This window comes from Pollicipes pollicipes, unplaced genomic scaffold, assembly GCF_011947565.3.
Source record: "Pollicipes pollicipes isolate AB1234 unplaced genomic scaffold, Ppol_2.1 Scaffold_4219;HRSCAF=4965_pilon_pilon_pilon, whole genome shotgun sequence".
Lineage (NCBI taxonomy): Eukaryota > Metazoa > Arthropoda > Thecostraca > Pollicipedomorpha > Pollicipedidae > Pollicipes > Pollicipes pollicipes.
The window spans coordinates 33328631-33356169 of record NW_023596448.1 but is presented as its reverse complement, the minus strand read 5'-3'; the positions used below and the strand labels follow the sequence as shown (position 1 = coordinate 33356169).

General features: G+C 54.6%; 1 protein-coding gene, 1 long non-coding RNA gene and 2 other non-coding genes across 4 annotated transcripts; 3 read left to right on the top strand and 1 right to left on the bottom strand.

Moving 5' to 3' along the window:
- The first annotated feature begins 15813 nt into the window (after positions 1-15813).
- On the top strand, positions 15814-17644 carry LOC119095545 (uncharacterized). Its single transcript, XR_005093918.1, has 4 exons — positions 15814-15845; positions 16361-16449; positions 17150-17180; positions 17607-17644. It is a non-coding gene; the product is annotated as an uncharacterized LOC119095545 (long non-coding RNA).
- A 3369-nt stretch (positions 17645-21013) lies between these two features.
- TRNAE-CUC (transfer RNA glutamic acid (anticodon CUC)) lies at positions 21014-21085 on the top strand. Its single transcript has one exon. It is a non-coding gene; the product is annotated as a tRNA-Glu (tRNA).
- Positions 21086-21518: 433 nt separating this feature from the next.
- TRNAE-CUC (transfer RNA glutamic acid (anticodon CUC)) lies at positions 21519-21590 on the bottom strand. The gene has a single exon. It is a non-coding gene; the product is annotated as a tRNA-Glu (tRNA).
- Positions 21591-23578: 1988 nt separating this feature from the next.
- LOC119095614 (uncharacterized) lies at positions 23579-27264 on the top strand. Its single transcript, XM_037218473.1, has 6 exons — positions 23579-23612; positions 24065-24237; positions 24652-24789; positions 25400-25514; positions 25986-26126; positions 26542-27264. Exons 2-6 carry the CDS (start codon positions 24091-24093, stop codon positions 26556-26558), a joined length of 558 nt encoding a protein of 185 aa, XP_037074368.1. The 5' UTR covers positions 23579-23612; positions 24065-24090; the 3' UTR covers positions 26559-27264.
- Positions 27265-27539: the final 275 nt, after the last annotated feature.

Here is a 27539-nt window from a genome sequence, read left to right as displayed (position 1 = left end):
ATGGGGGGGGGGGGAGGGGGCATGTGCCCGGGACTTCTATGTGCGTACGCCCCTGTCTTTGTACACAGTGGTTGACGCTTGGGTCTTGCAGCTGATGGACGCTAAAATGATGTCACCGCCGTCGGGTCCGCGGCGGCAAAACAAACCCCTCAATCCGCGGCTGGCTGAGGCGGAGCGCTGAATGGCCTCCAGCATTTATTGAGCACTTTTAAAGTCATGTGGTGTGAACTGGTACCATCTGAATGCATAGCTAACAAAACGTGCTTAACGCTGCCGTCCAAAGGCAAAACCCCACACGTTTATTTTTTGCTGTTTTGAGTGTTTGAAGTTACTTGATTCGTCTTCTCATGCTGAATTCGTTACTTAAACCATTAGTTGAAACTTTTGCAAACTTTTAGCCCTTTCTTTAGCTAAAAGCTTGTGAAAATTTCAGCTAATAGTTTAAATAACCGAATTCAATTTGAGAACATCAAGCAAATGACATAAAGAGCACAAAATGGCCAAAAATAAACATATTGTGTTTTGCCTTTGGACGGCAGAACGTTTTACGGTGCGGCGTGCTAATAAACTCGTGCAAAGTTGGAACGACAGCCGGTACTCGGTTTTCGGTCGATTGTGAAGGCACCTCCTTTGCATACCGTAAATTCCAAGCCAGTCGTATTGGCCCCATCTCCGTTGTGTTTCTGACTTCCCTACCACTGCGACGACGGTTCGAGATCGCACTGCTCCAGACTCATCCATAACTCACAGTTCGTCGAGTGCCCACGGCCGCGACATCTCGATATTGTCGAGCGTTGCTGAGTAAGCAGGGAAGCTTGACGCTATTGTGATGTCACATCGGCGACTATTCGACGAACTGTGTTAAGTACGTCCATAATCCTCACGATCTTCCTCAATCTACGTTCCAACATTTTGTGTACTGGCGCTGTTCATGTACATCCCAGGATCCACTATTGCTCCCACAACAATGTGTATCACTTTTCAATGGCTTGACCACGGTTCTTTTAGATACTTCCCTAGGATTTTTCTCTAAACTTTCCTGCAAATGTTTCTTTTTGACTACCACGAAACTTGTTTCACCACATATGCCACTTACAGTAAATCGATTGTCTTAAAAACGGAGCCTCCCAGCAGTACTGTTAGGAGGCGCTCATCAATCCCCCCACTGAGTTGTCAGCACACATGTGCACTCCTCGCGATCGCACACGCGTACTGTGAAAATTTCAGCCTCTCACTACCCTCGGTTTAACCTCCATACCAGCAAACAAGAAAATACACCAAACAGGTAGGCGGGCATACAGACAGAAGCCCATTTTCGAAGATTGCGTATTACAATTTATATGGCAGCCTCGTTTAAACAAGGAGTGAATACAGAAATGCTGTGTGACTCCATATTGTAGCCGACCTTTTCTTGCAGTCCATGGTCTAAACTTGGCACTAACGAAGATCACTTGGCCCCAACAAAAACAAAACTGGAAGTTGCAGTTGTTTGCAACCGTCGGCATAACAGCAAGATCGGCGAAATATGGAGATTTTGCTTTCATGTAATTTGGAATTCGTCGGGCCCAAATTCCTCCTCATCCCAAATGATCTGCTCTTAAGAAAGGCCCTAGTCCCAGGGCAAGACTGGATGGTGGTTGGTTCTCCGACATGCACGTATTACATGGCCTATCCTTGGAATTTCTGGAATTACAACTGAGGTGCGAGATCGATCCAGCGCTCTGCCACTAAGCCAACGGGAAGGGCTGTCCTTCTTGTCTCGGTCAGTGGTAGAGAGATGGACTCACTCGAAGACCACAGGTGAAACTCCGGTAGTTCCGAGGAAATAGTTCGCGTTGCGACAAGTGCGTGGTCGAAAATAAAGCACCATTCAAACTTTCTGAGGAGTTAGAGTGCCTGAGGGCGGCCGGAGAGGTAAGGAGAGTGCTTGTGTGAGAGTAAGGAGGTTTGTGTGGATATTCGAGCTAGGTCAACCGGATTAAGCGTGAATGAAGCGGCCGCCAGCGCTTAAAGCATGTCAGCTAGCACTGTCAACCGACAATCATGTTTCCTGCTACATTATACAGTAAGCTGGGCAGTGGTACGAGTTATGACGGAAATTAAAGTGGGGAGCGAACATCTTTAGACATCAAAACCCATAATTGAACATGTGAATGCAGTTAAACTTTTTTAAGTACCGAGAAACGTGCAAGAACATCAGGAGAACAGGCAATAACACGAGCACGTGACGTTATTCGACCCCACAAACACGATCCAGCAAACATCGACACCATTTGGCAAGTTGAAGCACTATAAGTGAGCCAGCCCGCCCGCTACGGTGACAGGTCTGACACGGCCCGTCTGGCAGGCGACCTAACGTCAAAAAGACGTCCCATGGCCTAATCAAACGATGGCGTATTGACCAACACATGCACTGAAAAGAGGGAACTTTGATTGTTTCGGACAGTAAAAGGCATGCCAATGGTTCTCCATCAAGTGAGCTTAATCCAAGACATATGCTTGTTTCAACATCCTCAAATGTGGAGCATTCCATTTAAGAGAGTGTCCCGCTTTTGTGGCATATTTCAAAAACCTTCCCTGCTGAAACCTCAGGACAAGTTATGAATATTAAGACTATCGGTTAGAGCCACTGTAGCACCGTCAAGGGACAGTGAGAGCATTAATTTCAATTATCTGAGTCCAAACTACGCTGCCAACACTTTGTAGCAGCACTAGGCTTCTTCCCTGCAGGCGCGACCCTCGTCGCCATGACAACGACCGTGCGCACTTCTACCGGTGCGAATAAACGTGGGTTTGTGACGGCTCAGCGGGCATGGGCCTGTTACTGAGAAGTTCTTTGGTTGAAGTATGACCCAGCGCGTCATGTGGACCACTTGATGCCTCCATTCCCAAAGCCAAAGTAAGTCCCGAAAGGAGCCACTCCGGTAAATGCCATAGGGGAAAATCGTAGCCATTGCACAATGTCTCGTCGAATTCGCGGGATAATATAAGCTAGACGTTGACATATCGTTTTGTCTAAACAGAAAGCTCCCAGCTTTCGCAGCATATACAACACGAACGCTTTAACACATTAGTGTGTTACAAGCATTGAGGAACACACACGCTGGAAAAAGCGATGCAAATGAAATGAAATTACATTTTCATAGCGGTCAGCCGAGAGTCAGACGAGAATTCTCGCGCAAGATCCGTTTCTTGGAATCGAAACTCTAAGCTTTCCAGAAGGATTCTTAGAAAAGGATACCACTGATAAAGTCGTACAAGTCTGATATAAAAATAAATGAATAGTGCAGAAAATGTGGAATTTCCCTTTAATTGGGCGGGACATTGCAAAGATGCTGATTACTTACACACCAGATAACATTGACCTATAAGGTCAGTGCCAGATAAGGACAATAAGCCGACGGTCATTCCCGTCATTCTATTCCCATCATTCATCAAAAATACAAGGCCCAAATAATTCGCTCATGTTCAAGTTACAATACGTGTAGATGTCCAGACTAAACACTGTATGCAACTCGTAGCAATCAGTATAAACCCTTCATGGTGTACAAAATGTCTGTTACCAAATTCTCCTGATGCCCAATTGAAAGAAACTGAGGCAAATAAGCAGCGCCATTTACGCATAACGAAAAGGTATAGGCCGTTACGCAGGTTATGCGACTGATACCCGCGGCCCGTTTTCCCGGCCGTGATAAGCTGCTTGGGAGAGCGTGGCGGGGGTAGTGCCGTGGACCTTCTGAGTATAGATACATTTCAGTTATACGTGGTATGCGGACGTCGAGATTTCTTATTGAAGCACAGTTATAGGTACGTGGCGTATTTCTTTCAAATGTGCACTATAAAATGGCGTCGCGTGGTAAGACAAACACGCCCACTCCTCAGTTTGGGACTGCTTAAGTTTTGTTGGATGAACTAAATGATTGAAGTATGTTGTTTTCACAGATAGCAGCACAAATTGACACATTTGGTACCTGTTTGTGCAATTTTGTCATTTTTTTAGATAAGCCTATGTGGATGGGGCAATTTTAACTCTGCACTGGGCAGGGACATCATTGGTACATGACATCTTCTAAATGTGTTCTTTTAGGGGTGTAGATGTGATGTGCAATTTCAATATATTGAAATTGACTCATGCATCATCTCTCCTTCCTCCGCCAAGGCCTGTTGCCCAGTCAGAAACAAATTTGCTGCTCTAGATGCCTGCACAGTATTGGTGTGCTGTACATAATGCCGGTGTATGTAAAGCTGAGGCCAGGCCAAAATGTGGTGAATTGTTTCATATGTTATGCGAACAAATGTGTTCAGAACATGTCTTCCTGGTATTGCCTTTGCAACATGGTTCCTTGAAATGTTGTCTTATGACACCCTGAAATTGATGCACTCAATTTTGGATCATTCAGGTAAGCAACTTGAGGCTCTGTATTGTTTTCCTAACATGCTGTTACTGCTGTGATGTGCTGTTCTGGCCACAGGGGTCTGTGCATGCTAAGTGGTAGCGTGTTTTGTAGTTTGGCCTGTTGCCCAGTCTTAAAAAAATTCACCAACTGCACTGGGTGTTGTTCAACATCTGTTCAGTCAATGTGCTGCTCGGTTAACCTAGCACTAAACTCTGACCACACCAAAGATGACAGAGTTTTGCTATCTTTTGAGTTGCAAGTTGGGAAAAGTGTTTTTGATGAAAATTTCCTTTCCAACATCATAATTCCCTAAAACATTGGCTCTGCATGCTCTGGGTTGGGTGGTGGCTGTGCTACAAGCTCTTAAGTGCTTGGATTTATGGTACTTCTGCATAAAATATCTTGTGAGGATGTTGCTATGCATGACACATGGCCCAACATGTATGTTGTGTAGCATTGCCTGTTGCCTGGGTTGTGTTCATGTCTTGTATATTCCATATATATGCAAGCTAGACTGCAAAACATACATGTTGCATCAAGCATGTTTTGCATTTTAGATGTAATGATTATGGCCTATGCACATGTTAAGTCTGGATGCTCAGAGTTTGGCATAAACACAGTTTAAGCCCAAGTGGCTACTCAGGGGAATTTTGGCTGGGCTTGGCTTAAGTGGTGCATGTGAGCATATGGTTCAGGACACCAATGTGGTTTAGGATTCCAGTGATGCGAGTAAAAATTTTGCAGACTGGCATGACCATGTTCATTGGAATGATTTTGCAAAATTGAGATTGGCACTGTGATGCCTACACATGAGGTGCAAGGTTGAGAGCACCCAGTGTGTACAGAAAACAAGGCTGCCCCATGCACAGAAAACTGATCATGGTATTGGTGTAAGCCAACTGAACACAGGAGTGTGATCACCATAAGTTCATGATGCCCTGATTTTTCTGTGTCTGGTGGAACACAACAAGCTTATTATTGCTTCTCACTTTTTCTCTTACCTTCTACCTTTTTCCAAATTGCTTCACAAATGTTCTGTGCCTTGATGCTGCATTTTGAAAACCAAGCACATCAGAATAGTTTGAGTGGTGGCTAAAGCATGTATATTCCCCACAACTACAAAAAATAATCTCATGAATAGGGTTTTGACCTGGGAGCAGTCAGTGATGCAGATGCTGTTATTGCATCATATGCAAATAGCACAGGGAACAGAACCTAATGTGGTGTGCACTGCACATTTGTGGCACTTGAACAGGGATCTGTGTTCAGGGTACATGTAGTCAGGGTGTTCAGGGTGGTAGTTGTTGTCAGATCAGGAGATAATGAGGGGTGTTAGGGTACTAGAATAAGTTAATTTACTAAAATTAGCTACTCTGTGTTTTGCCATTTAGTACAGGTTTTAGGACAACATTATCTTACAAGTGTCCAGAGACAGCCTGGGTACTGGCCAACCACAAAATAGGTTATCAGCAAAATAAAGGGAACATTAAGACTGCACCTTAAAAGGTTTTGTTTTACTGGAAATGAATATTGGCCATCCTTGCCAGTCTGCAGTATTCCAAATGCAATGCGTAAGGCAGGCAGATTGTAGTGCACTTTCTGTTAAAAGCCACTGCTATAGGGTGAGAATACTAGCAGTCCACGAGATGCTTTGAATATCACACTACATTAATACTATCATGATTTTCAATTTATATCCTAGTCCATCTTGCAGACTACCTAAAACTAACATATCATGTACTGTTAGTCTAGTCCTGAAATTGCAGAATGATTGCTAGTGTTAAATGTATGTCCTTGACATGTATCCAACACAGCATTCCTTTGGCAATCCATTACAAGGGAACACTTCAATGCCATGTAAAAAACCATCAACACTTGTGCTGGATGTTGGGATCTTGTGACAGTGTATGTTCCTCATTGTTTAAGTTACATTCCCTGGCATTGTACAGCACAACTGAGCAAGGGCTGAAAGCACTCAGCACTTTCTGCTGCTAGAGCTGAATACTTTTCTCTGTTCTCTGAAATGCAACATTTTGCTTGCAAAGTAACTCAGTGCATGTGCATTTTATAAGTAAATAGTTGAAAAGCAAGAAATAAATAAGTGGCCATGCCTGCATTGTAGGTAATCTCAGCCTAAGAATGGTATTCAAAAATGTAGCTAACACTACAGGTGCTGGCTGGCATTCACTGACGAGGATTGCATTATGCACCTGGTGCTGGCAACCAGCGTGTCTAAAACATATAGTATCGGACTGCCCGCAAGGAGCGTAGGTTTCTATGTTTGCTGTGATGCTGTCATTTATAGGCAATCAAACTGGTGTGTCTGTTTGCCATAAAACCATTGTAGTTGGGTGCCCCAAGGCCCAAAACATCAACTTAGATGTGCTTAGCTCCTGAAATTATGGCAATATTTGCAAAAGTACAGTTCTCACAGTCCTAGAAGTGCACAGTTGCAGCCATTACAGGATTCATACTGAGCATTCATAATATGAGTCAGTGCAACTTCAATGAAACATATTGTATATGTGTGCCACTTTGTAACAACTGGCATACAGACTGAAGACATAGGCACTGCCAGCATATTTCAGCACTATGTGTGCTGTTTACCATGACTTAGCATCACTTACTATGTAGCCTGTCGCAGCTAGCAGGCGGACAGACCTAGCTGAAGGGTGACACCCGTCACAGACCTTGACTTTAAGAGGGATTGGCAGGCAAGACAATGGGATCAGACAGGTGAAATAGTCACTTTTCCTCATGTGCAGTTCAACTCAAACAAAGCATGCAGCTACAGTTTGCAAGATGTTGCAAATATGCTGTTTCGCTTTCAAAATACACCTGGTTCATGGCAACCTGCTGTAGTGTCGTGGATACCTCCACATGATGCATTGATGCATTGCTAACTTTGTTCTGCATCTGTTTAGGCTGAGATTGGTTCCTAACATCACAACTTCTTTCTCTGGTCTAAGGGAACACTGCTGGAGTTGTGACCCACCAGCACTGGGTGTAAGTACCCAGAGAGGATGCATGGTCTGACCCAACTGAATTAAAAAAGTCACCAGGTGGCTGGCCAATGGGGTCAGTCCGGGCCATGGGTGGCTGTGTCTTGGTATTGTCTAGAATGTAAAATTCTCAACATTGCTGTATGGTTAGCAACATGCTAAGCTCCCCATGCAAAACGAATTTTGGAAATAGTTGCTTTTATTGAAAATGTTGAAAACTGGAATATATGTGATATTTATTTATTTATTTATATAAACACACACACACAAAGCACGCACATATACACATACATTGCTGCAGACCCATCTAGAATCAGTGCTGCATGTGCAATCATTGAGGCTTCCTCAATCCAATGTTTTTGAAAAAAAACCCAACATCATTGTACACAACATTGTGAACCCAGAACGTGCAGAATGATGGCAATTACAATTATCTTATAAACATCCAGGGGTAACAGGCATCATCAGGATTTAATCAAACCTTTAGGCATCCTGGGCTCTGCAGGAACCAAACCAGTACAGCATTTGTGTGATCCAAAGTGGTAACGACTGGTTGACCATCACCACCTAAAAGCCAGATGAATCTATCATCCTATTGCTATTGGATATTTATGAAATGTTAGAATGGAATGGAAAGACAAGCATCAACCAATTTTATTGGATATTTCAGTTGCATTATATTTAAAAGGATTTGAAGTTGTGAATTTGCCAGCAATGGATGTGCTTCATTGTCAGTGCAAGTGAATATTTGGAAATTTCAGGGTGTTTTGGGAAGAATCGGTTTTAGTGTGCATCGATGCATAAAGCTGGGGAAGTACCTGATATAAGAGCATGCTATGCTGACACATTTTTTTTAAAGTGTCTACTCTGTGCATGGTATAGTGTCATAATGTAGTACATCAAAAGGTATGATTTAATATCACATTTCTATTGATTAAATGCTAGTTCTTTCTCATTAGAAATGACTTATTTTGGGGGCAGGTGAGCTGGTGACTTTGATATAGTGGCATCTGCCAAACTAGTTCAATCATGAGGTAGTATGCAGTTGCCCTAGACTCTCATTCTGCAACACATGCAAAGGACTCAATAACTGGCAACCATGCTTACACAACATGCAGCCTTGAGAGTGAGCATAAGCGCATACAGCATGTGGTAATGAGAACATCCATAACAGCATGCAGTAAGCAAACACCATTCAAACCAGTTCAGCGTGTGACACCAACAGCACATACACAATCACCAAGGCATGCACACACACCATGTCAATATGTGTGATGTGTAATAGACCCTCACCCATGTCAGTTATAAAGAACAACTGCCCACCTTCCAAATTGATTAGGGAATAGTTGGTATATAATTTTGCATGGGTGAAAATGTTGTCATTTTTGGCATAACTGAGCAGTTTGTCTCACATCTTTCACCCAGTTTGTTTCATGTTGTGATGTGTTTTGGTGTGCTATCAGTGGAGAGCATGTTCTTGGTCAAATGGAAGGCTGAGAAACACACCAACTGTTTTTCTGCATGAAGAGGTATGACATTCATTCTGAGTAAAGGGTGGTGCACCAAGACAAAGTACAAGTAATCCCAATTATGCATAGTTATGATGGAAATAGCAAAATTACCTTTCAACAATATATTTTATTTCCCATGGGATGCAACAGTTTTTATGAGTGATGAGTCCAACATGCTGATTTTGGCAGTAATGGAACTTGTTACTTTCATCATGCAGCATCAGATTGGTTATTACATTTGTTATACATTGGGTTGCGTGTAGAAAAGCTGTATGTTGTCGCATGGACCAAGGTATAATCATTTATGTTGTCCTCAAAGACTTGAGTAACATGGATTAAATTTGTTGATGCATAAGCATGATGTGGGTGCCAGTTTCATCCAATGTCATCTCCACAAGAAAACATATTTTTCCTGCACTGCACCATGGTACATGTACATTGGGTTAGGCGTCTGTCCGTCACACAGCTATATCTTTAGATCACTTAAACCCAAAGCCTCAACTTCATATGATGGTGCCATTGTTCATGCATTTTTGCCAAATGTATGTGTTAATTTTGGTTTTGAGAATATTTTCACTGAACTGTTTGCTGTCCCATGTGCAGAAGCTTTCTCTTTGTAGTATTAAATTCAGGAGCCTGTAATACAAGTGGTGCAGGTTGTCACCTAGCAGGTAAGTCATAGTAATTCATTGATTTAAGATGAAATGATGTGTATGATTAAAGCACACTAGCTGATAAAATTCAAGTAGTTTCATGGTTGTGATTTTGGTTTAGTGGGTCACCAGCCAAATGTCAATTGTTGTTGACCTGCTCTTGTTATGCTGTGTGTACTTTCTGCTGCACTTTGTAGGCTTCTGCTTTAAAGTAAAATTCCATATTTACCATGCTTGTGAGATGTCAATGCCATAAGGTTCCAGTTCAATAGATATGTGAATGTGAGGTAAAAGCAAATTAAAATAGAAATGTGTTCAGAAATACAGGGAATGTGTTTAGAAAAACAGGCAACATAGATATGCATGTCCTTTATGCTTGAAGAAGATATTTCTCTTTAGCATGATGCCTCTTTCCTTGTGCATTGTAAAGCATTTTATTTCACCATCAGAAGCCAAAACTGTATATTGGTGTGTGTATGTGGGGTGGGGGTGGATTGGCTGTAGCACAGGTTAACTCATGTAGCAGTTTTAGTTCAGAAATATTAGCATGTCACTTTTAGACATCAGCCATTGACTTCCACATTATAATACCTACGTGGTTAAAGTGCTAACATTCGGCTGTTAGGCACAGGCTGTACCATTTGGTTGTAGCTCTTTTAAGAAAGTAGGAACATATTTCAGGCTGCAGATAAATGAAACTTGGTACCCACCTCATTCAAAATGACATTCAGAGTTTGGCAAATCAAAACATGTGAGGATCCTGCAGGAGAGGTGATTAGAATTGTTAGTGGCTATGGTATTTTCATCATTGAAATATAATGCTTAATGTACTGCATAGAAACCTCACCTATGTTGTGGATTCATTATCATTGACACTGCAACCCAATATTATGCTGCTGGCAGCAAATTCAGTGTATTCAGCAAATCCTGTGTAAATGGCAGCATATCCAGTGTAATTGGCAGCATATCCAGAAGCAGAGATTATCATCAAGGAGTGCAGGTAGCATATATGGTCAGTGGGAGTGACAGTTATATGCTTTGAATGGTTGATCGCCATAAATCTTAAGTTTTTCCTCAACATAACTTTAGATACCCACAGAGCATTGGCTGGCCCCTTTAGTATTGTATCTGGTTCTACATATAAAACAAAAATTGCACAGTTTTTGTCTCTGAACAATTCATATAATTCACTGTACACATTTCATGATGTGTTGAATGCTTCACACGCCATACCATTTGCTAATGTGTGCAAGTTGCTCCATCTCATCCTGTTCCATAACACGTATTCTGTGTAAATGACTGTCTATAAGTTGCATGATGTACTCAGGCACTTATCCAATGCCTGCACTGTCTACACCAGGAAAGCCCTGGCCTCCCCTGGGGTACACCAGCAAAGCCCTGCCCTCCCCTAGGTTACGCCACATGCAGCATAACATTCTGATGCAGCAACATCTGTTTTGGCCAGGTTGTGGGCCATACATAAAAAGACAAGCATGATTTGCAGCCGCACCTGAGCTCATTGTTGCACTGCTCCCCCTTTACCCCATTTGCATTGCCTGTCACAGCTCAGGCATCCAAAACACAGAACTTATGCCCTATTTTATGCCCTGATTGTGACCCATCAGCACCTTTCTTCCATGTCTGTGCAAAATGTGCATGCATGGACAGCCCTTACATCCAAGGGGACAAAGGGACATTCATATGTTATGTTTCTTGATCAGGTAGTTGAAGGTTTGTTAAAATAGGTACCTGTGTATACAAATATAATGCAAACCTGTCTTGTTGTGTTCCACATGGTAGCATGTTGTCCTGGTCAATGTGTTATGTCTCCCTTGGTGAGGGCATCTCTTCTGACACAAATAGTCCTGTAGCAGTTTGGAGTTAATATGGGCATTAAAGGGGCTGAATACTGCCTAATGTTGTGTTTGTTAATGTGGCATTTAAGTTTAGACTGTACAGCTGAAGACTAACCACAAAAGCTGTGAGTCATCACTTATCTTGTTGAGAAACTGGTCATTGGTATCTGTTGTGTTTAAAATGCTCTTCAATGCTAAGTTGTATTGTTATGCCAACTGGCATGCTACATTCACTTCGTAATTTGCTTACTCTTGGCTTTCTTGTACATCATTTTACTGATCTCTCGCCATGTTATGACCAGCCAGTTGTTGGGCGCTAACCTGTGATTGTCGTCACCGTGCGCCACTTGTCTGCCTTCAGGTGACGTTGTCCGCCTTCAGGTGACGTTGATCGATCCTTACCATGACGGACATCAAGCGTGCCATTGAGCTGGTGAACGACGGCATGGCCGTGACGAGGGCGGCCGACATCTGCGGCATCCCAGCCAGGTGAGACGGCAGGCCGGGTCTGGTGGTCAGGCCGGCCGTGGCTGGTGGTCAGGTCGGCCGTGTCCAGTGGTCAGGCCGGCCATGGCTGGTGGTCAGGCCGGCCATGGCTAGTAGTCAGGCCGACCATGGCTGGTGGTCAGGCCGGCCATGGCTAGTAGTCAGGCCAGCCGTGTCTGTCAGTCTGATTGGTAAAGGGTGCTGTGTGGCAGGTGTTGATGTGACACTAATCACCTCATGGCTTAGGGCTTCATGATTTGTTGGATGTGTGTGAATTATACATAATATTGAAATCGTTCTCGTGATAAGAGAGTAGCATCTGTATTGCCGATTATGTAGTAAGTTTAGTTCCGTTATCGTAAGAAATCTCGCCCTTGCAATAATTGCCCATATTTTGTATCATTTTATCGTTTTATGATACGATAAAAATTTGAATGGTTCGTCTCCTGGACTCTCTCCGTCCATGCACGCAACTAATCCCCCCCCCCCCCCCCATCTGGATATTGACTGGATGGATGGCATCTGGATAACATCTGGATGACAAAACTGTGATGTGATGGACCAGCAGTGCTGGGCTGGTATCAATGGTAATGCAGCAGTGGGCGTACGAGGTGCGCTGCGGATGCTCTGATCGTACCAGACAAGGCGTGCCCATGTTGAAAACACCAGCAGCCAGTGTCGGTGCCGCCTCCAGCCGCACCCGCCCGGGTCGGGGCCGGTCCCCAGGCACCGGACCAGTGCGGGCGCAGTGTCCGCACCCCACGTACGGGGCTGCCCGCCTCACGTGTCATAGTAGCGCCGTCGCCGTCATCTCTGTCACCGTCGTCATCGCCGTCATTCGTCGCCTTCTGGGGCCGCCAGCACGATCCGGGACCAGATGCTGGAGGACCCGTCCGGCCGCGGGCCGCGCAAGCTGCTGACCGTCGCCGAGGAGTACATGTTCTCCACGGCGCTCATCCAGCTGGTGGAGGAGGGCTGGGAGCTGAACCGCGACTCCATCCGCGTGCTCATGCGCTGGTACCTGCCGCAGCTCGGCAACAAAAAGTCAGTGAAATGGTGCGCGCGGCGGCAGCGGCGCTGGCTCTGACGAGGGCCGGCGTGGGGCGGTCAGTGACCGGTGTGAGTCGGTGGCTGTGTGAGTCGGTGACCGGTGTGATATGGAAATCGGTGTCATTCGACGATCGGTGTGAGTCGGTGATCGATGTGGATTGGTGACCGATGTGAGTCGGTGATCGTGTGAGCCGGAAATCATCGTCATTCGGTGATTGATGTGAGTCGGTGATCGATATGGGTTGGTGACCGATGTGAGTCGGTGACCGATGTGAGTCGGTGATCGTGTGAGTCGGTGATGGTTGGCGTGGCGTGTCTGTTGGGGCGTCCGTGTCGTCTGAGTGTTTCGCGTCGTACTCGGAAGTTATGGGTTGGTGACCGACCTCCAGTATAAGTTAAGCGTTGTTAACTGCATCCACCGGAGGTGAGCAGCGTATGGCCTGCACGTGCTGTCGAACTTCGTGTTTATTGTCTGTAGACGTGTGGTGGTGACTCAACTTCCCAATGATGTAGAGAATATCATTGACGCAGCTTTCCTGCTGTGCCGGCTCGTCGTGCTCCCTTGTCTTTGCTGTTTAGATGTGCACGTGTTTTGGTATGTCCTTTCCGTCCGTTGTGTGTCATGTCCGTGCAAAGCTTTGTGTTTGCGTCCGCCTGCCATCTGCCTGCGTGCGCGTGTCGTTTGTCTTCACACCTCTTTATCTTTCGTTCTTGGTCCTCGCGGTGGTTGCTCTTCCGTCCGTCGGCCCACCCGTCCGTTCGCAGTTCCGTTCTTTCAGCCCATCAGTCCCTCTATATTTGCGTCCGTGTGTGCGTCGCGTCGTGTTCTCGCACGCGGCCACGTCCCGCACCGTCCACGAGCTGACCGGCCCGTCCGTCCCTCCGCTCGCGCGCGCCGTCAGGGGCGAGAAGACCATCGCCGACAAGGAGGCGTGGACGCGCTGGGTGTCGGGCTTCGAGCGCCACTGGTCGGCGCTGGACGGCCGCATCAGCAAGCTGCCCGGCCAGCCGACTGACGAGTTCCTGGAGATCGCCAAGACCGCCATCCGCGCCTCGCTCGATCAGATGAACGAGGACCCGCTCACGGCCGCCAAGAAGAAGCCAGGTGCGTGCGCGCGTGACGCCCGTAATGGCGAAGCCTGGGGGGGGGGGGGGGGGGAGCGCACCTGAGGAATGTTCCGATAAGGGAGACGAACGCGCATGTTTTCCTTCGACTGGTCTTAAATCCTATCTATCTATCTATGTATAAATCTGTTAGTGGTAGGGCTTTGGGGCTCAGGGACGGAGTTGTAACGTGGCGCCATCTTGAATTTATTTTGCGTCCCGAAGCAGCTGCCCTGTTACATTCCGGAGTCGTGTTCAACGGATGCCGGCGAGGGTGGCGCGGTCGATGACAAGGCAGACCGCACTTCAGTGATAGCACAACAGGCTGGCTGTCGGACGGGCTTCAAACAGTGGCGGGTTTGGCAGGCGCTGGGAAGGCTCCTGGTCCGCAACGACAACATTCACATTTGATTAGCAACGGTGGTGGCGCCCGGTATGTGGTAGTTTTGCGTAATTTTGTGTATTGTCTTTGCGAGTTGGCAATATGATTTTCATCCGCCTGCTCCTCCCTACTTTAGTTTCACACAGGTGTTCACCCGGTCGATCGTGCTAATTTGTTTCGCCGCCGGATCTGACCGTGGGGTGGGGCGCGGCGCCATGTACGTATCAGATGTGCATCCGATGTGACACGACCCGGGTGCGTGTCCAGGTCCGAAGAAGAAGGACAAGCCGACGCCGGCGCCCGGAAAGCTGCGCTCCGACCCCCTGTACGAGGTCGACAAGATCCTGGCCAAGCGCTACAACCTCAGCAAGAAGGTGGACGAGTACCTCATCAAGTGGCGCGAGTTTGCCTAGTGAGTCCGCCTGCAGAGTGAGGCGATATTCTCTGCCTCTAAGTCCCGGCGGACGTAACTCGTCGGTATGTGTCAGTGCTCTGGGCTACCATGCACTGTTTAAAAGATGGCTGGGTGATTGATGACAGGTTGGTGGCCTTTGCGGCTTGGTGTGCATCTTTCTATGGAAACTAAACCATCCCTATCGGCTCGGTGACCGAGGGCTAAGTCGTGACTTTGTGTTTAGTCGTATTCTGCCACAAGCATTACCATTCTCTGCGTCATGTCATGAGGACGCTTCATATCCCGCTGGAAGCGTAGAAAACACCATTATTTTAATCGGTATCAGCGTCTGTACATCTTCGTGATCTCGTCGGGGTGATCTCTAACGCTCACAAACTCTCGCTAAGCCATCGACAAGCGGCTTGCTTTCGTGTAGTCTCGCCAGCTGCTGTTGTGACACGGCGCGCCCGCCAGCTCCGAGAACACCTGGGAGCCGCGTGACAACCTGGACTGTTCGGACATGCTGACGCAGTTCGAGAAGCGCTGGTCGTCGCTGTCGGCCGGCGAGAAGCAGCAGCTGATCGACGACCGGGGCGAGGGCCGCCTGTATGAGCGCCTGCTGGGACCCGACGCCAAGTAAGTGGCCGCCGCCACCGTCGCCGCCGCTTCGGGCTCCCAGGCTGGGGAGGATGTCAGCTTGGGTGCCCGGGCCGAGGCGAGGAGATTTCAGAGCGCGTCGACAGCGGAGGTCATAGTGCGGCCGGGCGTGGCCGGGGCTGTGGAGGGCGTGCTGCGTGTACCGTCCGTGTACGTACCCTCGGCCGGGGCCGGCACCGGCGCTCTGCGTCTCTCCGCCGCGCCGGCGCCGCCCGCGTCCTCCGCCCGGCTCCTGCTGACCCGACGCCCGTGGCCGGCAGGAAGTGGAAGAAGGCGCGCACGCCGGTCGGCGCGCGGCCGTACGCGCAGGGCGGGCCCGGCCGGCCGCCCGGCAGCGGCAAGGCGACCTCCAGGTCAGCACTGCCGGCCGCCCGCCTTGGGGTCGGTGGCACGCGCCTGGGCTCGGCCCGGTCCTCGGTGGCCCGCGGCTCCGTCTGCTGCCGACGCTGCTTGGCGGTCCAGCTCCGCTGGCGCATTGTCGCGAGCACTAACGCTTTGTGCTGCTACTCCGGCACGAATGTGTGCTTTCTCAACTGGACTAGTCGCGCTGATATAGAACAGATTTGCTTATCTTTGCTTCGGGGCTCCATGGAATATGTGCGTCATTGCTAGCTAACCATGCTGAAAGGTTTTGATTTTGCTTTCCATGTTACCGATGTCATTACGTTGCAGTCCACCCGCGTTCTTCTGCGCGGTCCCCGTAAATATTTCGGCCCAGTTCCGCCTCGTCCGATCGCATTCAAAGCAGCCGGAGCAGCTGTGTTGGGCTGGGTGCTGCGCGGCGCGGGCGCGGCTCCATTGGCTCCCGCCGGTGTCGGGGTCGGGGCGCGGCGCGTGACCCGGCTGACCGGCTGCGGCGCCGTTGCAGCGTGGCCAGAGCGGCGCCGCCGGACGGGCTGACCGTCAAGAGGCGGGGACGGCCGCCCAAGACGCCGACGCTGTCCAGACCGGAGCCCGGTGAGACAGCTGGGGTCGGCCCTGCAGGCATGTGTGGCACGCGGCGCCAGGCTCCCGTGCTGTTTGCTCGTGCGTCCATCCTGCCAGCAGTCTGTTCAGCTTCTGATGTGTCAGGGAGTGTGTCATCAGGCGCCGAGTCAGTCCAGGCACACGCCTGTGGTGTATTGACGCTGTAAGGCGTCGTGCGGTGGGCATTGCACACTGCTATGGGGGTTATAACTTGCAGCACGCTATTGAAACTACTTCACTGTGAGATTGTGCTTGACTTTCTAAAGCTCATTTATCAAACTGGTTTTGTTTGTTTTTTGCGTCGGTACAATAAGAAGCATGTTGTTTCAAATGAAGCCTACTTGAAACACCAGACCGCGTTATTCATCTAGCTGGATCCTGTCGCCTGATCACGCTACGTGTGGTGCTCTTTAGACATTTTAGGGAGGGTACCGATAGTGTAGTGTTAACGCGTCCGCGTTAACCCCCGCACGTCAGGGAAACCGGAGGCACGGGATTGGAGGTTCGATTCTGCGCGGTCCCCCCCCCCCCCCCCCTCCCTCCGTGCCAGGGTGAGAGGCAGGCGACGCCATGTAGCCTCAGCAGCTGAGTGCGTCGTAAAGCCTCAATGTCCCCCCCCCCCCCCTCTCCCTCGTACGTTTCAAGGGCTATGAGAAGGCTTTGGTGTAACGCGATCGCTCGTGTCTTTCAGGGCTGTCTAAGACCCCGGCGAATGATGACGGGTATGTTATGCTGTCACAAGCAGCTGTGCTCGGCGCCGCTAACGCTCGTTTGCTTGGTCGGGTTTAAGTGCACTTTGTATGAGTTGTGGCGTGTAACTCACGATTGTATTGCGCGGGTTAACAGTCTTTCGTTCTTCGGAGAGGTATGTGTAGCCGGCATAAGCTTTGTCATTCTTGTTTCGTTGTTTGCCTTCCTACGTCTTCAAACAGGGACCGAACGCACGATGCTGATGCTATGAATTTGGTGCGTGTTTTGCAGCCGTTTAAAACATATACTTACGATGGCAGTGTGTAGCGCCCGTGTGACGTCACCGCCGTGTCCGGTGTGTGGCGCCGCCCGCTCCCCACGCGGCCCTTGCCTCGCCACGGCCGGCCCTGGGACCGTCGGCGCCGGTCGCTGACGCCGCCCCGTCCACGCGCCGGCAGCGGACACTGGTCCAGCGCGTCGGAGCCGGCCGCGCCGCCGGCCGCCAGCCGCGGCAGGGGACGAGGCAGGGGGCGCGGCCGCGGCCGAGGCCGGGGCCGGGGCCGGGGCCGCGGCGTCGGCCGGCCCCGCGGCGGCCTCACCCCCGGCCGGCCCCGGCTCGGACTGCCCACTGGACGGCCGCGCGGACGACGTGAGTCCGGCGGACCGGGGTGGCTCGCGGCTCGGCGACCGGACGCCTGAGCCGAGCGTCACGCTTCCGGTCACAGGGTCACAGGAGGCGGCACGTGCGCTCGGGGGCAGGGGCACAGGCCGCTCCCTCAGCCGGTGTGGACTGTTACCGAAAGCGGTCAGACAGCGATCAGTCAGACCTTGTTGATGTCCAAGTCAGCGTACGCTCGCCCTTGTGGCAAAGACTGTCGTCGGTTGCTGAACGCTGCAGCTGCTGCACGCCTCTGTGAATGAGTCAACCTATGACGTTGCTGGTCATTGTGAGGCAGTCTCATGCATCGATAAATGACATAACGCAAGGTGTCTTTCGTCATCACGTTAGCACAGGATTGCGTGGGGTGACACCCGGGCAGGACGGGAGTCGCAGGCCATGTGTCCACCGCTCCTGCATGCTGCCGCCGCCGCCGACTGACGCTCGTCTCGCGCCCCGCAGCTCCGGGCTCGGGCCGTGCGCGCTCGCTGACGCCGCCGGCGCGCGCCCACTTCGCCACGCCGGCGCCGTCGGGGCGCGGACGCGGCCGGGGGCGCGGGCGAGGCCGCGGCCGGGGCCGGCCGCCGCTCTCGGCGCCGGTCGGCCAGCGGCGCGCGCCCATGCCGACGGCGCTCATGGAGAGCCGCACCGGTCGCAAGCGCAAGCTCAGCTCGCTGTTCGGCGACTACCTGCAGAAGCGGCGCCGCGTGTCGGCATCACCCGAGCCGCGCGGCTGGCGCGACGGGCCAGCCGAGCAGGAGACGGAGGAGGAGGAGGACGATACGCCGGCCGAGGCGCCGCCGTCCGACCTCGACGACGACTGAGTTCGCCGGCTTCACCGCCTGGTGGCTGGTCAACGACCAGCACGGAGCCGGCTGTCGGCTGGGCTGCCGGCGCTGGCCGTACGACCCGTGGCTGGCGGACGCGGCTGAGACGGAGCGGGCCGTGACCGAGGCGCGCCGCGAGATGGCCGCGCTCGCCGAGCAGGAGGCGCGCGTCGAGCGGCGCCGCGCCACGCTCGAGCTGCGCCGCCAGGCCGAGGAGCGCCGCCTGAAGGAGGCCGAGCAGCGGCGCGAGGAGCGCCGCAAGGAGAAGGCGGCGCGCGCCGCTGCCGAGCGCGCCGCCGCCGCCGAGCGGGCCGAGGCGGAGCGTGCGGCGGCCGCCGAGCGCGAGGCGGCGCAGCGCGTTGTCGACGAGCGCGCCGCGGCGCGCGAGCGCGCACGCGCCGCCCGAGACGCGGCGCGCGCCTCGAAGGAGGCGGCGCGCGCGGTGGCGGCCATCGCGCCGGCCTCGCCGCCACTGGCGGAGCTTGACGACCCGCTGTCGGAGGAGCGCGTCACCAACTCGATGCTGCTGACGCCGAGCGTGGATGATCCGCTCTCGCAGACGATCGCCGACGTGGCGGCCGGCCGCGCCGGCGTCGTGCCCGAGCCGCGCGCCTCGCCCATGCTGGCCATCAACAGCCAGAACCGGCTGGCGCAGCGCGAGCACCAGGTGGCGGGGCGGCGCGGGCGGCGGCGCGGCGGCACCAGCGCCGCGCCGTCGGGTCGCGGCCGCGGCCGTCCGCCGACGTCGCCGGCGCTCTCGCCGCGCCCCGTCGGCCGACCGCCGCTGAAGCCGGGCCCACGGCCGCGCAAGCTGAAGAAGCCGCTGATGCCCACCGGTCGTCAGGAGTTCGAGCTCCGCCGGTGAGTGGGCCGGGAGGTCCGGCTGGTGGGCGGGCCTTGTAACGCTTCGGTCACGTCTTACACGTTACAGCCTGGGGAGTGCGGCTGACAGTGGCCGCACCAGCTCTCCCTAGGTTTGTGTGTTGAAAGTAACTGAGCTTCGTGTCATGTCAGAAGGTGCTGGTTAAACGACATCAAGTAGATATTGGGGTGTATTGTGAGAGAATGCTGTGTTCCAGGGCATTAGTCTTGGTTGGGCTGAAAGCATGTGACCTTTGCTTGTGACCATGATCACCTTGAAGTGAGGAGTTCTCTTATGGCATATGCTGATAGTATATGCCAATGGCCAAGGGCGTTTGCATATCATATGCATTGATCCTTTACCAGACATACAAAAGGCTAATGAAGTGATGGCAGAAAATGTTGATTTGTTTACTTGTAACCATGTGCACTGTCTTGACAATTATAGCTGTCTTATAAGAGATACCAATGGCATCAGCCATTTGAAAATGACATCTAACTAGCACTTCCCAGTGTATGAAGCTTGGCTCCTTTCAGCAGCAGAACCCATAATGCTAAAAACCTGAAGTGATATGCTAAACATTAAATGCTGCTCTCAGAAGTACACTTGCATTAAAATCAGCATAATTTCAGCAGTTTTTGCATTTTTATGCACCCACCCGACAGCTTTGGCACGCCAGGTTTTGGACTGCAGCTGCATTGGTAGCCAGTCTTCTGGTGTTGCGGAATGAAATAGACATGCCTGATTGCCTGATTGCCTGATTTTGCGTGATTGTAACAGTCAAATCGATTGCCTGAGTTTGGGTGGTGTCCATGGTGCCTGATTTTGGGTGGTGGTTTGGTGATATGCTTTGTTACATGATTGCTATCACTGGCGAGCCTGCAAGTCACAGCGGTGTCTGCATGTGGCTGGCAGTGATGTGTGAAACTGGTGGCACAGTGATATGTTGTCATATGGATGGGTAGGATCAGGTGGCATACATTACTGGTGCACTGGTCTACAGCTGTCCATCTGTTGTTGGGTGGTAAGCTAGTTGGATGAGATTTTAAGCCGCAAACGCATGCGTGTGGAAGGGAAAGGCCCAGTACTTCAGCAGGCGTTGAGTATTGGTACCCGTTGAAGCTCCAGCTTTCCAGGAGTGCGAAGCTGCTGTTTTTACTCTGCTGGCAAAGGAGCAGTTGTCCACTTACACTTACACCTTGGCTGGCTTCCGCTAAATTCAAAACCCTAGGCTTTGCTGCAGCTCAGTTCTTCTGCGCAGATCGGTCCTATCCAGGCGTACAACGCTCTTGGAGCTCGGCGATGTTGGCCGGGAGCGGGGACCGTCCGGCTATAACCAGTTCGGAATATCTTAATAATCGTCATCATTTTTAGAGATATGATTGGAACCTTGGCATTGGAAATAGCAGCGTGTCTTTGCGCCAGATCCATTAGATCCGAACGAGGGGCAATTGGTCAATTGGCCGGAGCTTGTGAAGACTCTCACTGTAACCTTTGTAATGCCGGAGGTCTTCCAGGTCCCGCATGGTCTAGTGGCTAGGATACACGGCTCTCACCCGTGAGGCCCGGGTTCGATTCCCGGTGCGGGAAAACGTTTTCGGTTGCTGATTTGGTTTTTCGTACTCTATTTGGACTGTTAGTCGAATAATATTTCCCTTTGTTTGCGTCCCGTGGTGGGTCATAGCACCACCGTAACACTGCGTAGAAAGGAACAGAATGGTCCTGGGGTGGCGCACTGATACTGTGTATGTCGGGTTTGATCGGTACATGACTGAAAGCACTCGCCCATCCTTCGTACGAGAAATATGACGACTGGCCAAGGGATGAACTGGTTGGAAGGTTGGTGAGGCAGTTGGGAGTCGGGTGAGGGTGATAACCTAAGCGGTACTATCTCAGTAACATGCCTTGTTAACACGGCGTAAGGGCTATTTTCGCTTGCAAGTGCCGGCGTGGTTAGCTGTTGACTACGGACCGTTGGCATGCGGCTACTTGCCAACTAAAGCGACGGGTACCAAAGACGACGTTCCCGCACCGGGAATCGAACCCGGGCCTCACGGGTGAGAGCCGTGTATCCTAGCCACTAGACCATGCGGGAGGTGGAGGCAGCGGACTTGTCGCTTAGCTTTATGCCGATGTGGCCCGTTCTGATGCTCCAACAAGCAAGTCCACGTGCTCACATGGCGAGCAGCCTCGTGTGCGCTTCTGTCGTTTCGCTCCCACGGGTGTCGACTAGTGCCTCCGCAGACGCGTCATCGCGCCTCAGCCGTGTCCTAAGCCTGCTGTTGACGGTGCCGTCACGCCTGCCGCAGGAGCCGGAGGATGACGACGTGGGCGACGCCGGCCGCGACATGGAGGAGCCGGCCTCCTCCGACGAGGACCAGTACCAGAAGGAGAACGGTAGGTCGGCGATCCGGTGGCTCGCCGGGCCCGCAGGGAGCGCGCCGGCTCGTGCGCAGCCAGCCGGCCTGCTGCTGCCGCCGCCGTGCCGGTCAGCCGGGGTCGGCGCGTCAGGGGCGGCCGGCGGTCTCGCCGACGGGGCGACCGCTGGCTGCGGGCGCGAGGCGCGGGTGCTCGCCTCGCCTGTCCCCCGGGCCGGCCGGGGCTGTCGAGCTGCGCTCGTGCGCACGGCCAGGAGCGGTGTGTCGGAGTGGCGCGCTGCTCTGCAGAGGACGTCGGTGTGGTGCGCACGGCGGCGCAGCGGCCTGCCGAGCCTGACACGCCGCCGGGCGCTGGCGGTGCTCGGCTGCTCGGCCGGCCTCCGAGCCCTGCGCGGGGTGACGACGGCGGCTCCGTTTGACGTTCCGTCTCTAGGGTGGCAGTGCCGGGAGGGTGTCGCTCCTGTCCCCCCCCCCCTCATCCCTCCGCACCGTCTCCCCAAGCGTCAGGATGGTGCTCCCATCCAGCGTCTGACCCGCCAGCTTCAGATCAAGACCGATCACGTTCCCTCTGGGGTGGCCTTCCGTAGCACTGTCGTCATGTGTCGTGTCGTGCCGGCCAGCTGCCGTTGACCTCGCCGCAAGCGCCCTGTCTAACGCGCGCTCGGCCACCGTCTCGGCAGGCAAGCCGGTGATCATGGTGCTGCCGCCGGTCATCCAGACGTTCGAGGGGGCGCAGCAGACGCGCGCGCTCGACCTCGACACGCGCTGGGGCACCGTCAAGGTCAACGTGGTGCCGAAGCGGCGCGAGAAGGACGGCACGCTCCGCGAGCTGGCCAAGACCACGCGGTGAGTGGGGCGGAGCGTGGGGGGGGGGGGGGGGCGCCGCCCAGCACGGTCGCCCGTTCGGGGAGCCCCGTCTGGAGACGCGCCGCGCTGATCGCCCCGGGGTCGGTGGATGGGTGGGCGTCTGGGTATGCAGGTGATGCTGTGGCAATTGCGCGCGGCGGAGGGAAAGCGTGTTTTTTTTTGGGGGGGGGGAGATGTATTCTCGACGTGTTCCCATGCTCGGCTTTTGCGATGCGATGTGTAGCCGGGACTCGCTCGCCTCATTTCCCATGTCTGTGATGTGACCGGCGGGTTACAGTGCACTATAAAGCTGGCCTGCCTCGGGCGTTCGCCGTCCCACCTCAGATGAGCGCCATCATCCTGCGCCTCTGCCCCCCCCCCCCTCCCCCCTCCCTTCCGTCTCCGCCGCCACACCTCCCCTCCCTCCCCTCCCTCGAGAGTCCTCCTTATCCCTGTGGTGGTGACAGATGTACCGCTTAACTGCAGATGTAACTTAACTGTCATTGTGCCTTCAGTTCTTCTCGTTTCGGCATGAGGTGCATGTGCGCAATACCATGCTGCGGACGAACAGTCGTCTTCGCATTGAACGTTGACCTAGTACGAGTCTGAACGTGGCCCCGTGCGCTGCCGCAGGAAGCGGGTGGGCCTGGGCCCGTCGCGCCAGCTGCTGGAGCCGGTCTGGGTGAACGAGGACATCAAGTACATAAAGCGGCGGCCGCACTTCCGGCTGGCGCCGCCGCCGTCGGCCATGGCGCCGCCGCCGCCGCCGCCGCACGAGCAGCACCACCAGCAGCAGCCGGCGCAGCAGCAGCCGCCCACCCGGCTGGTGGTGGTGGCGCGCAAGAAGCCGGTGGCGCGCCGGCCGGACCGGCGCGCGCTCGAGCTGGAGGACGGTGAGCGGCGCGCGCCGGGAGGGGGCGCGGTGGCCTCGGGCTGTTGGTGCGCCCTTTGTGACCCCAGCTGTTGGCGTGAGCGAGGATGTTTGAGGATGTGTTTGTGAGCGGTACGCGAGATGCAAGTGATGCTATATCTGCATGTGGAGGACGGAGGGATCGCTATCCTGGCCAAAGTCTGGCGAAGAAACGGCCAACTCTCGAGCAGCCACCCGTCGCCAGATGATCCTCAATCTGTCTGATCTCGTAGGCGAACCCCGCTCACCCCTTTAGACAAGAGCCTGACGCGCTGGTACACCCATGTCCTGTGTCCCGGGTGACTAGGCGGTGAGGCGCACACGCCGCCGCACACCGCTGAGCCCGGGGCCGTGAGGTGAGGTGAGCCGAGCCGGCGGTGAGGGCCGGCTGCACCGGCGCACGCCTGACTCATGTGGCCTCCGGCTTGTCCGCAGGCGGCAAGGACCCGAAGCAGCAGGAGATGTCGATTCTGGAGCGGCTGCAGTACCAGCAGCGCACGGCGGCGGCGCCGGCCCGCGCCGCCTCCATCTTCGATCCGGACACCCCGCCGGCGCGCGCCGGCGCCCAGCAGCTGCCGCGCTTCGTCTCGCTGGAGGATGACCTGCAGGTACCGGGGGCGTGCTGCTGGCGGAGGGGGGGGGGGGGGGGAAGGGCCGGGAAGCGGCGTCCAAGTGGAGTAAGAGCTATACGGGAGGCCGACTGCTGCATGTGGTGTTCGGTAGTTTGGTCATGGGTAGGCCGTTGCTACGGCCGTGCTGTTGACCATGCGTGACGCTGAGAAGTGGACACCGCGTATCCTTCATGCCAGCGGACGCGAAGTACTTATCACCGGCTAACCGCCCGGCCGCCGCAGTGCTGCCGCCGCTCGGCGCCGCGTGGAGTGCGCAGCGACTCGACCGGCGCCCCGGCTGTGTCTGCCGTCTGGCTGTCCGCCCGGTGTCCGCGTGACTGGAGCGCTGGCGGCCTGGCGCTCGCCCGCGCCGCGCCCCTGTCCGCGCGCTGACCGGCCCCGGCCCGGCAGGCGTCCAGCTCGGACTCGGACGAGGCGCAGACGCCGGCCCAGAAGCAGCAGAAGTCGGACCTCGACATGCTGGCGCTCATCTGCGAGAGCGAGAGCAAGCAGGCGCCGCCGGCGGCCGGCGCCGCGCCCGGCGAACTGGTGAGACTGGCCGCTCAGGGGCGCCGTGGCGGGTCGCGCACGTGCCTCGGAGGCGACGTGGCGGGTCGCACACGTGCCTCGGAGGCGCCGTCGCGGGTCGCACACGCCTCGGAGGCGCCGTCGCGGGTCTCACACGCCTCGGAGGCGCCGTGGCGGGTCGCACACGCCTCAGAGGCGCCGTGGCGGGTCGCACACGCCTCGGAGGCGCCGTGGCGGGTCTCACACGCCTCGGAGGCGCCGTGGCGGGTCGCACACGCCTCAGAGGCGCCGTCGCGGGTCGCACACGCCTCGGAGGCGCCGTGGCGGGGCACGCGTGCCTCGGAGGCGCCGTGCCGGGGCACGCGCGCCACGGGGGCACCCGGACGCTCGGGTGGTGATGTGGTGTGATGAGTCTGACGCATGGCCGGTGTGGTTACGTCGTGACGGTCGCGGCTGGGTGGTCGTGCTGCTTGTGGCCGTCGTTTTGAGCGGCAGGTCCCGTGTCGTTACTTTGCTGTCGTTATGACCGTTTTCTCCAGCTGTTGAATTCATTTAGATGCGTTCCGGAGTAATTGGGGTGGTCGATGATGTGTTGCGTCGCCAACCTTCGTAACCGCAGTGCGTGCGGCAGGCGTCAGCTGGCGGAGACGTGCTGGTGGTGCCATCTGTCGGTGAGGACGTCAATCAGCAGTTGACGGTGGGCGCCGCTGGGGACAGCGATGTGGCTGTTACGGAGGAGGTGGTCGGTAAGTGCCTTGCGTGCCGTGATTGCCGAAATGATCAGGCATAGAAGCATAATGTTTTGTTTTGCTCCATGTGTCTGTCTCGGGGGCTCAAACGTTTTGCGCATCCACAGTTAGGATTTTGTACGTCCGCAGCAAACCACAGGCATGATATATATGATGCACTCGAATGTCACTGATCATGCAGTACGAACCGGCCTTGGCAAAGGTCTATCTCTCTGCTGCTTCCGTTAGCATGGCCGGCTTGACCGCCTCGCCAGCGCCGCACCACGGGCCGCACCAGCGCAGCCAGCTGGTGCCGGCCTCGGCAGGGTTCCCATGGCGGCGTCTCCACGCGGCGTGCGCTGCTGCTCTGTTACACTGACGCGGCCGTGACGCTCAGCTGCTGCCGCGTTCGTTCTCGCTCCCCCGCCTGCACCCCACCCCCGCCAGCGGCGCGGCGATGCCGCTGACGCCCCGCGGCGCCGCCGGCAGGCATGATGGAGGAGGAGGAGGGCCTGCAGGAGACGGGCCTCACCGGGACTGTAGACGAGGAGGGGCGCGTGCGCATCGTGCTGGCCGACGGCACCACGGTCATGGCCGACCTGAGCGACATCAGCGGCCTGGACACGGCCGGTAAGTGGTCTGGGGGGGGGGGGGGGGCAGCGGCCCCGCCGTTGACAGGGTGGGCGGCGTGCGACCGGGGACGGTGTAGTGCATAGATACTGGGGATGCAGGGATGACATGCACGCTGCGAGAGACTTGGCCTGAGGACGGCGACAAACGCTGGACCTCCCCTGCATCTGGGGAGGGGCGCACGATAGGGGCAGATACCGAGCCTGCGGGCATGGAGGAACGGCGGGGTTCGAAGGCTACTGCATCTAACAGTGTTGGCGTGGCTAGAGTTGATGGTTGTAGAGATGATATGTGGGTGTAGTTTGCCACCTGACTCCTTGAACATTAATGAATGATAGCGACCGTCTTCATCGCGTCCTGCTGCGTTCCTCCGCTCGCTCCCTGCGTCACGTGACGTCGGTATCTGTTTTCGCAGAGCTCACGGACGAGTAACCGGCGGCGGGGACGGCGCGAGCCGTCGGGCGCGCCTCGCATCGCCGCCTCCCGCACACCGTCATCTCATCATCACCAGTGGCCGCGTCCATTGGTCCCAGCCAGTCGTTGCTGGTCGCCGATTGGTCTCAGCCAGTCGCTGCTCGTCGCCGATTAGGCTCCGGCGGCCCCGGCTCGCCGCCGATTGGTCGCAGACGGCCGCCGCTCGCCACGGATTGGCCGCGAGCGGCTCCGAGTCGTGCCGATTGGCTGAGAGCCGGTGCTGCGCGCTGCAGGTTGGCCGAGCGAACCTGGGCTCCGCCCACCCGCCTCCTGATTGGACGAGTGTACAACTAGCTTTAGGCTGGCGGGGCGTGTGCGCACTGACCCGATTCACTTTGTGACTTAGGTCAGGGGGGGGGGGGAAGGGGTGACGGTACCTGCCGTGTACCGCGGCGGGAACGTCGGTCTTTGAATTCTTGACACGGCATGTGTGTCGCGTATATTTGTATATAGGCGTATCGTGCCGCGCGCGTGAGTGCACGTGGTTGGTGGGCGCGTTCGCCGCCTTAGGTAAGTCTGGGCCGGCCGACAGTGTGTGGCCGTCGACAGACTCTGCACGGCTGTATGCGGAGCTCGAACAGCCGGCTCCGATCGAACGACTGACCGGGCTTGCAACCGCGCCGGCCTCCTGCTGGAGACGCGGCGACCCAATACACTGTCGGCATCGGCAACGAGCGGTTTTTGCGAGATGGGGGCTGCAGGACGGATCGCGGTCGGAGTCGCGCCAGGCGGACTCCGACGGCCCGCCGCACGGGCGGTGGGGGAGTCGACGGCAGCGATGACCGTGGCCGTCTGAGGCGGCTGGCGCGAGTCTGCTCGGCGAGACAGTCGCTGCGGGCCGCGGTTCGGGAGGAACGCCTCCCCTCGTCGGAGCGGAGGTATTCTGCCGGGGCTGCTGCCGCACCCACAGAGGACAGCAGCCGAACTGCCGCGTCAGCC

Excerpts from the sequence above, each read along its gene's own strand:
- LOC119095614 (XM_037218473.1), top strand. The coding sequence starts at position 24,091 with ATGTCGATTCTGGAGCGGCTGCAGTACCAGCAGCGCACGGCGGCGGCG. Across the intron at positions 24,238-24,651 it reads CGCTGGAGGATGACCTGCAG|GCGTCCAGCTCGGACTCGGA; the intron begins GTACCGGGGGCG and ends CCGGCCCGGCAG. Across the intron at positions 25,515-25,985 it reads TGTTACGGAGGAGGTGGTCG|GCATGATGGAGGAGGAGGAG; the intron begins GTAAGTGCCTTG and ends CGCCGCCGGCAG.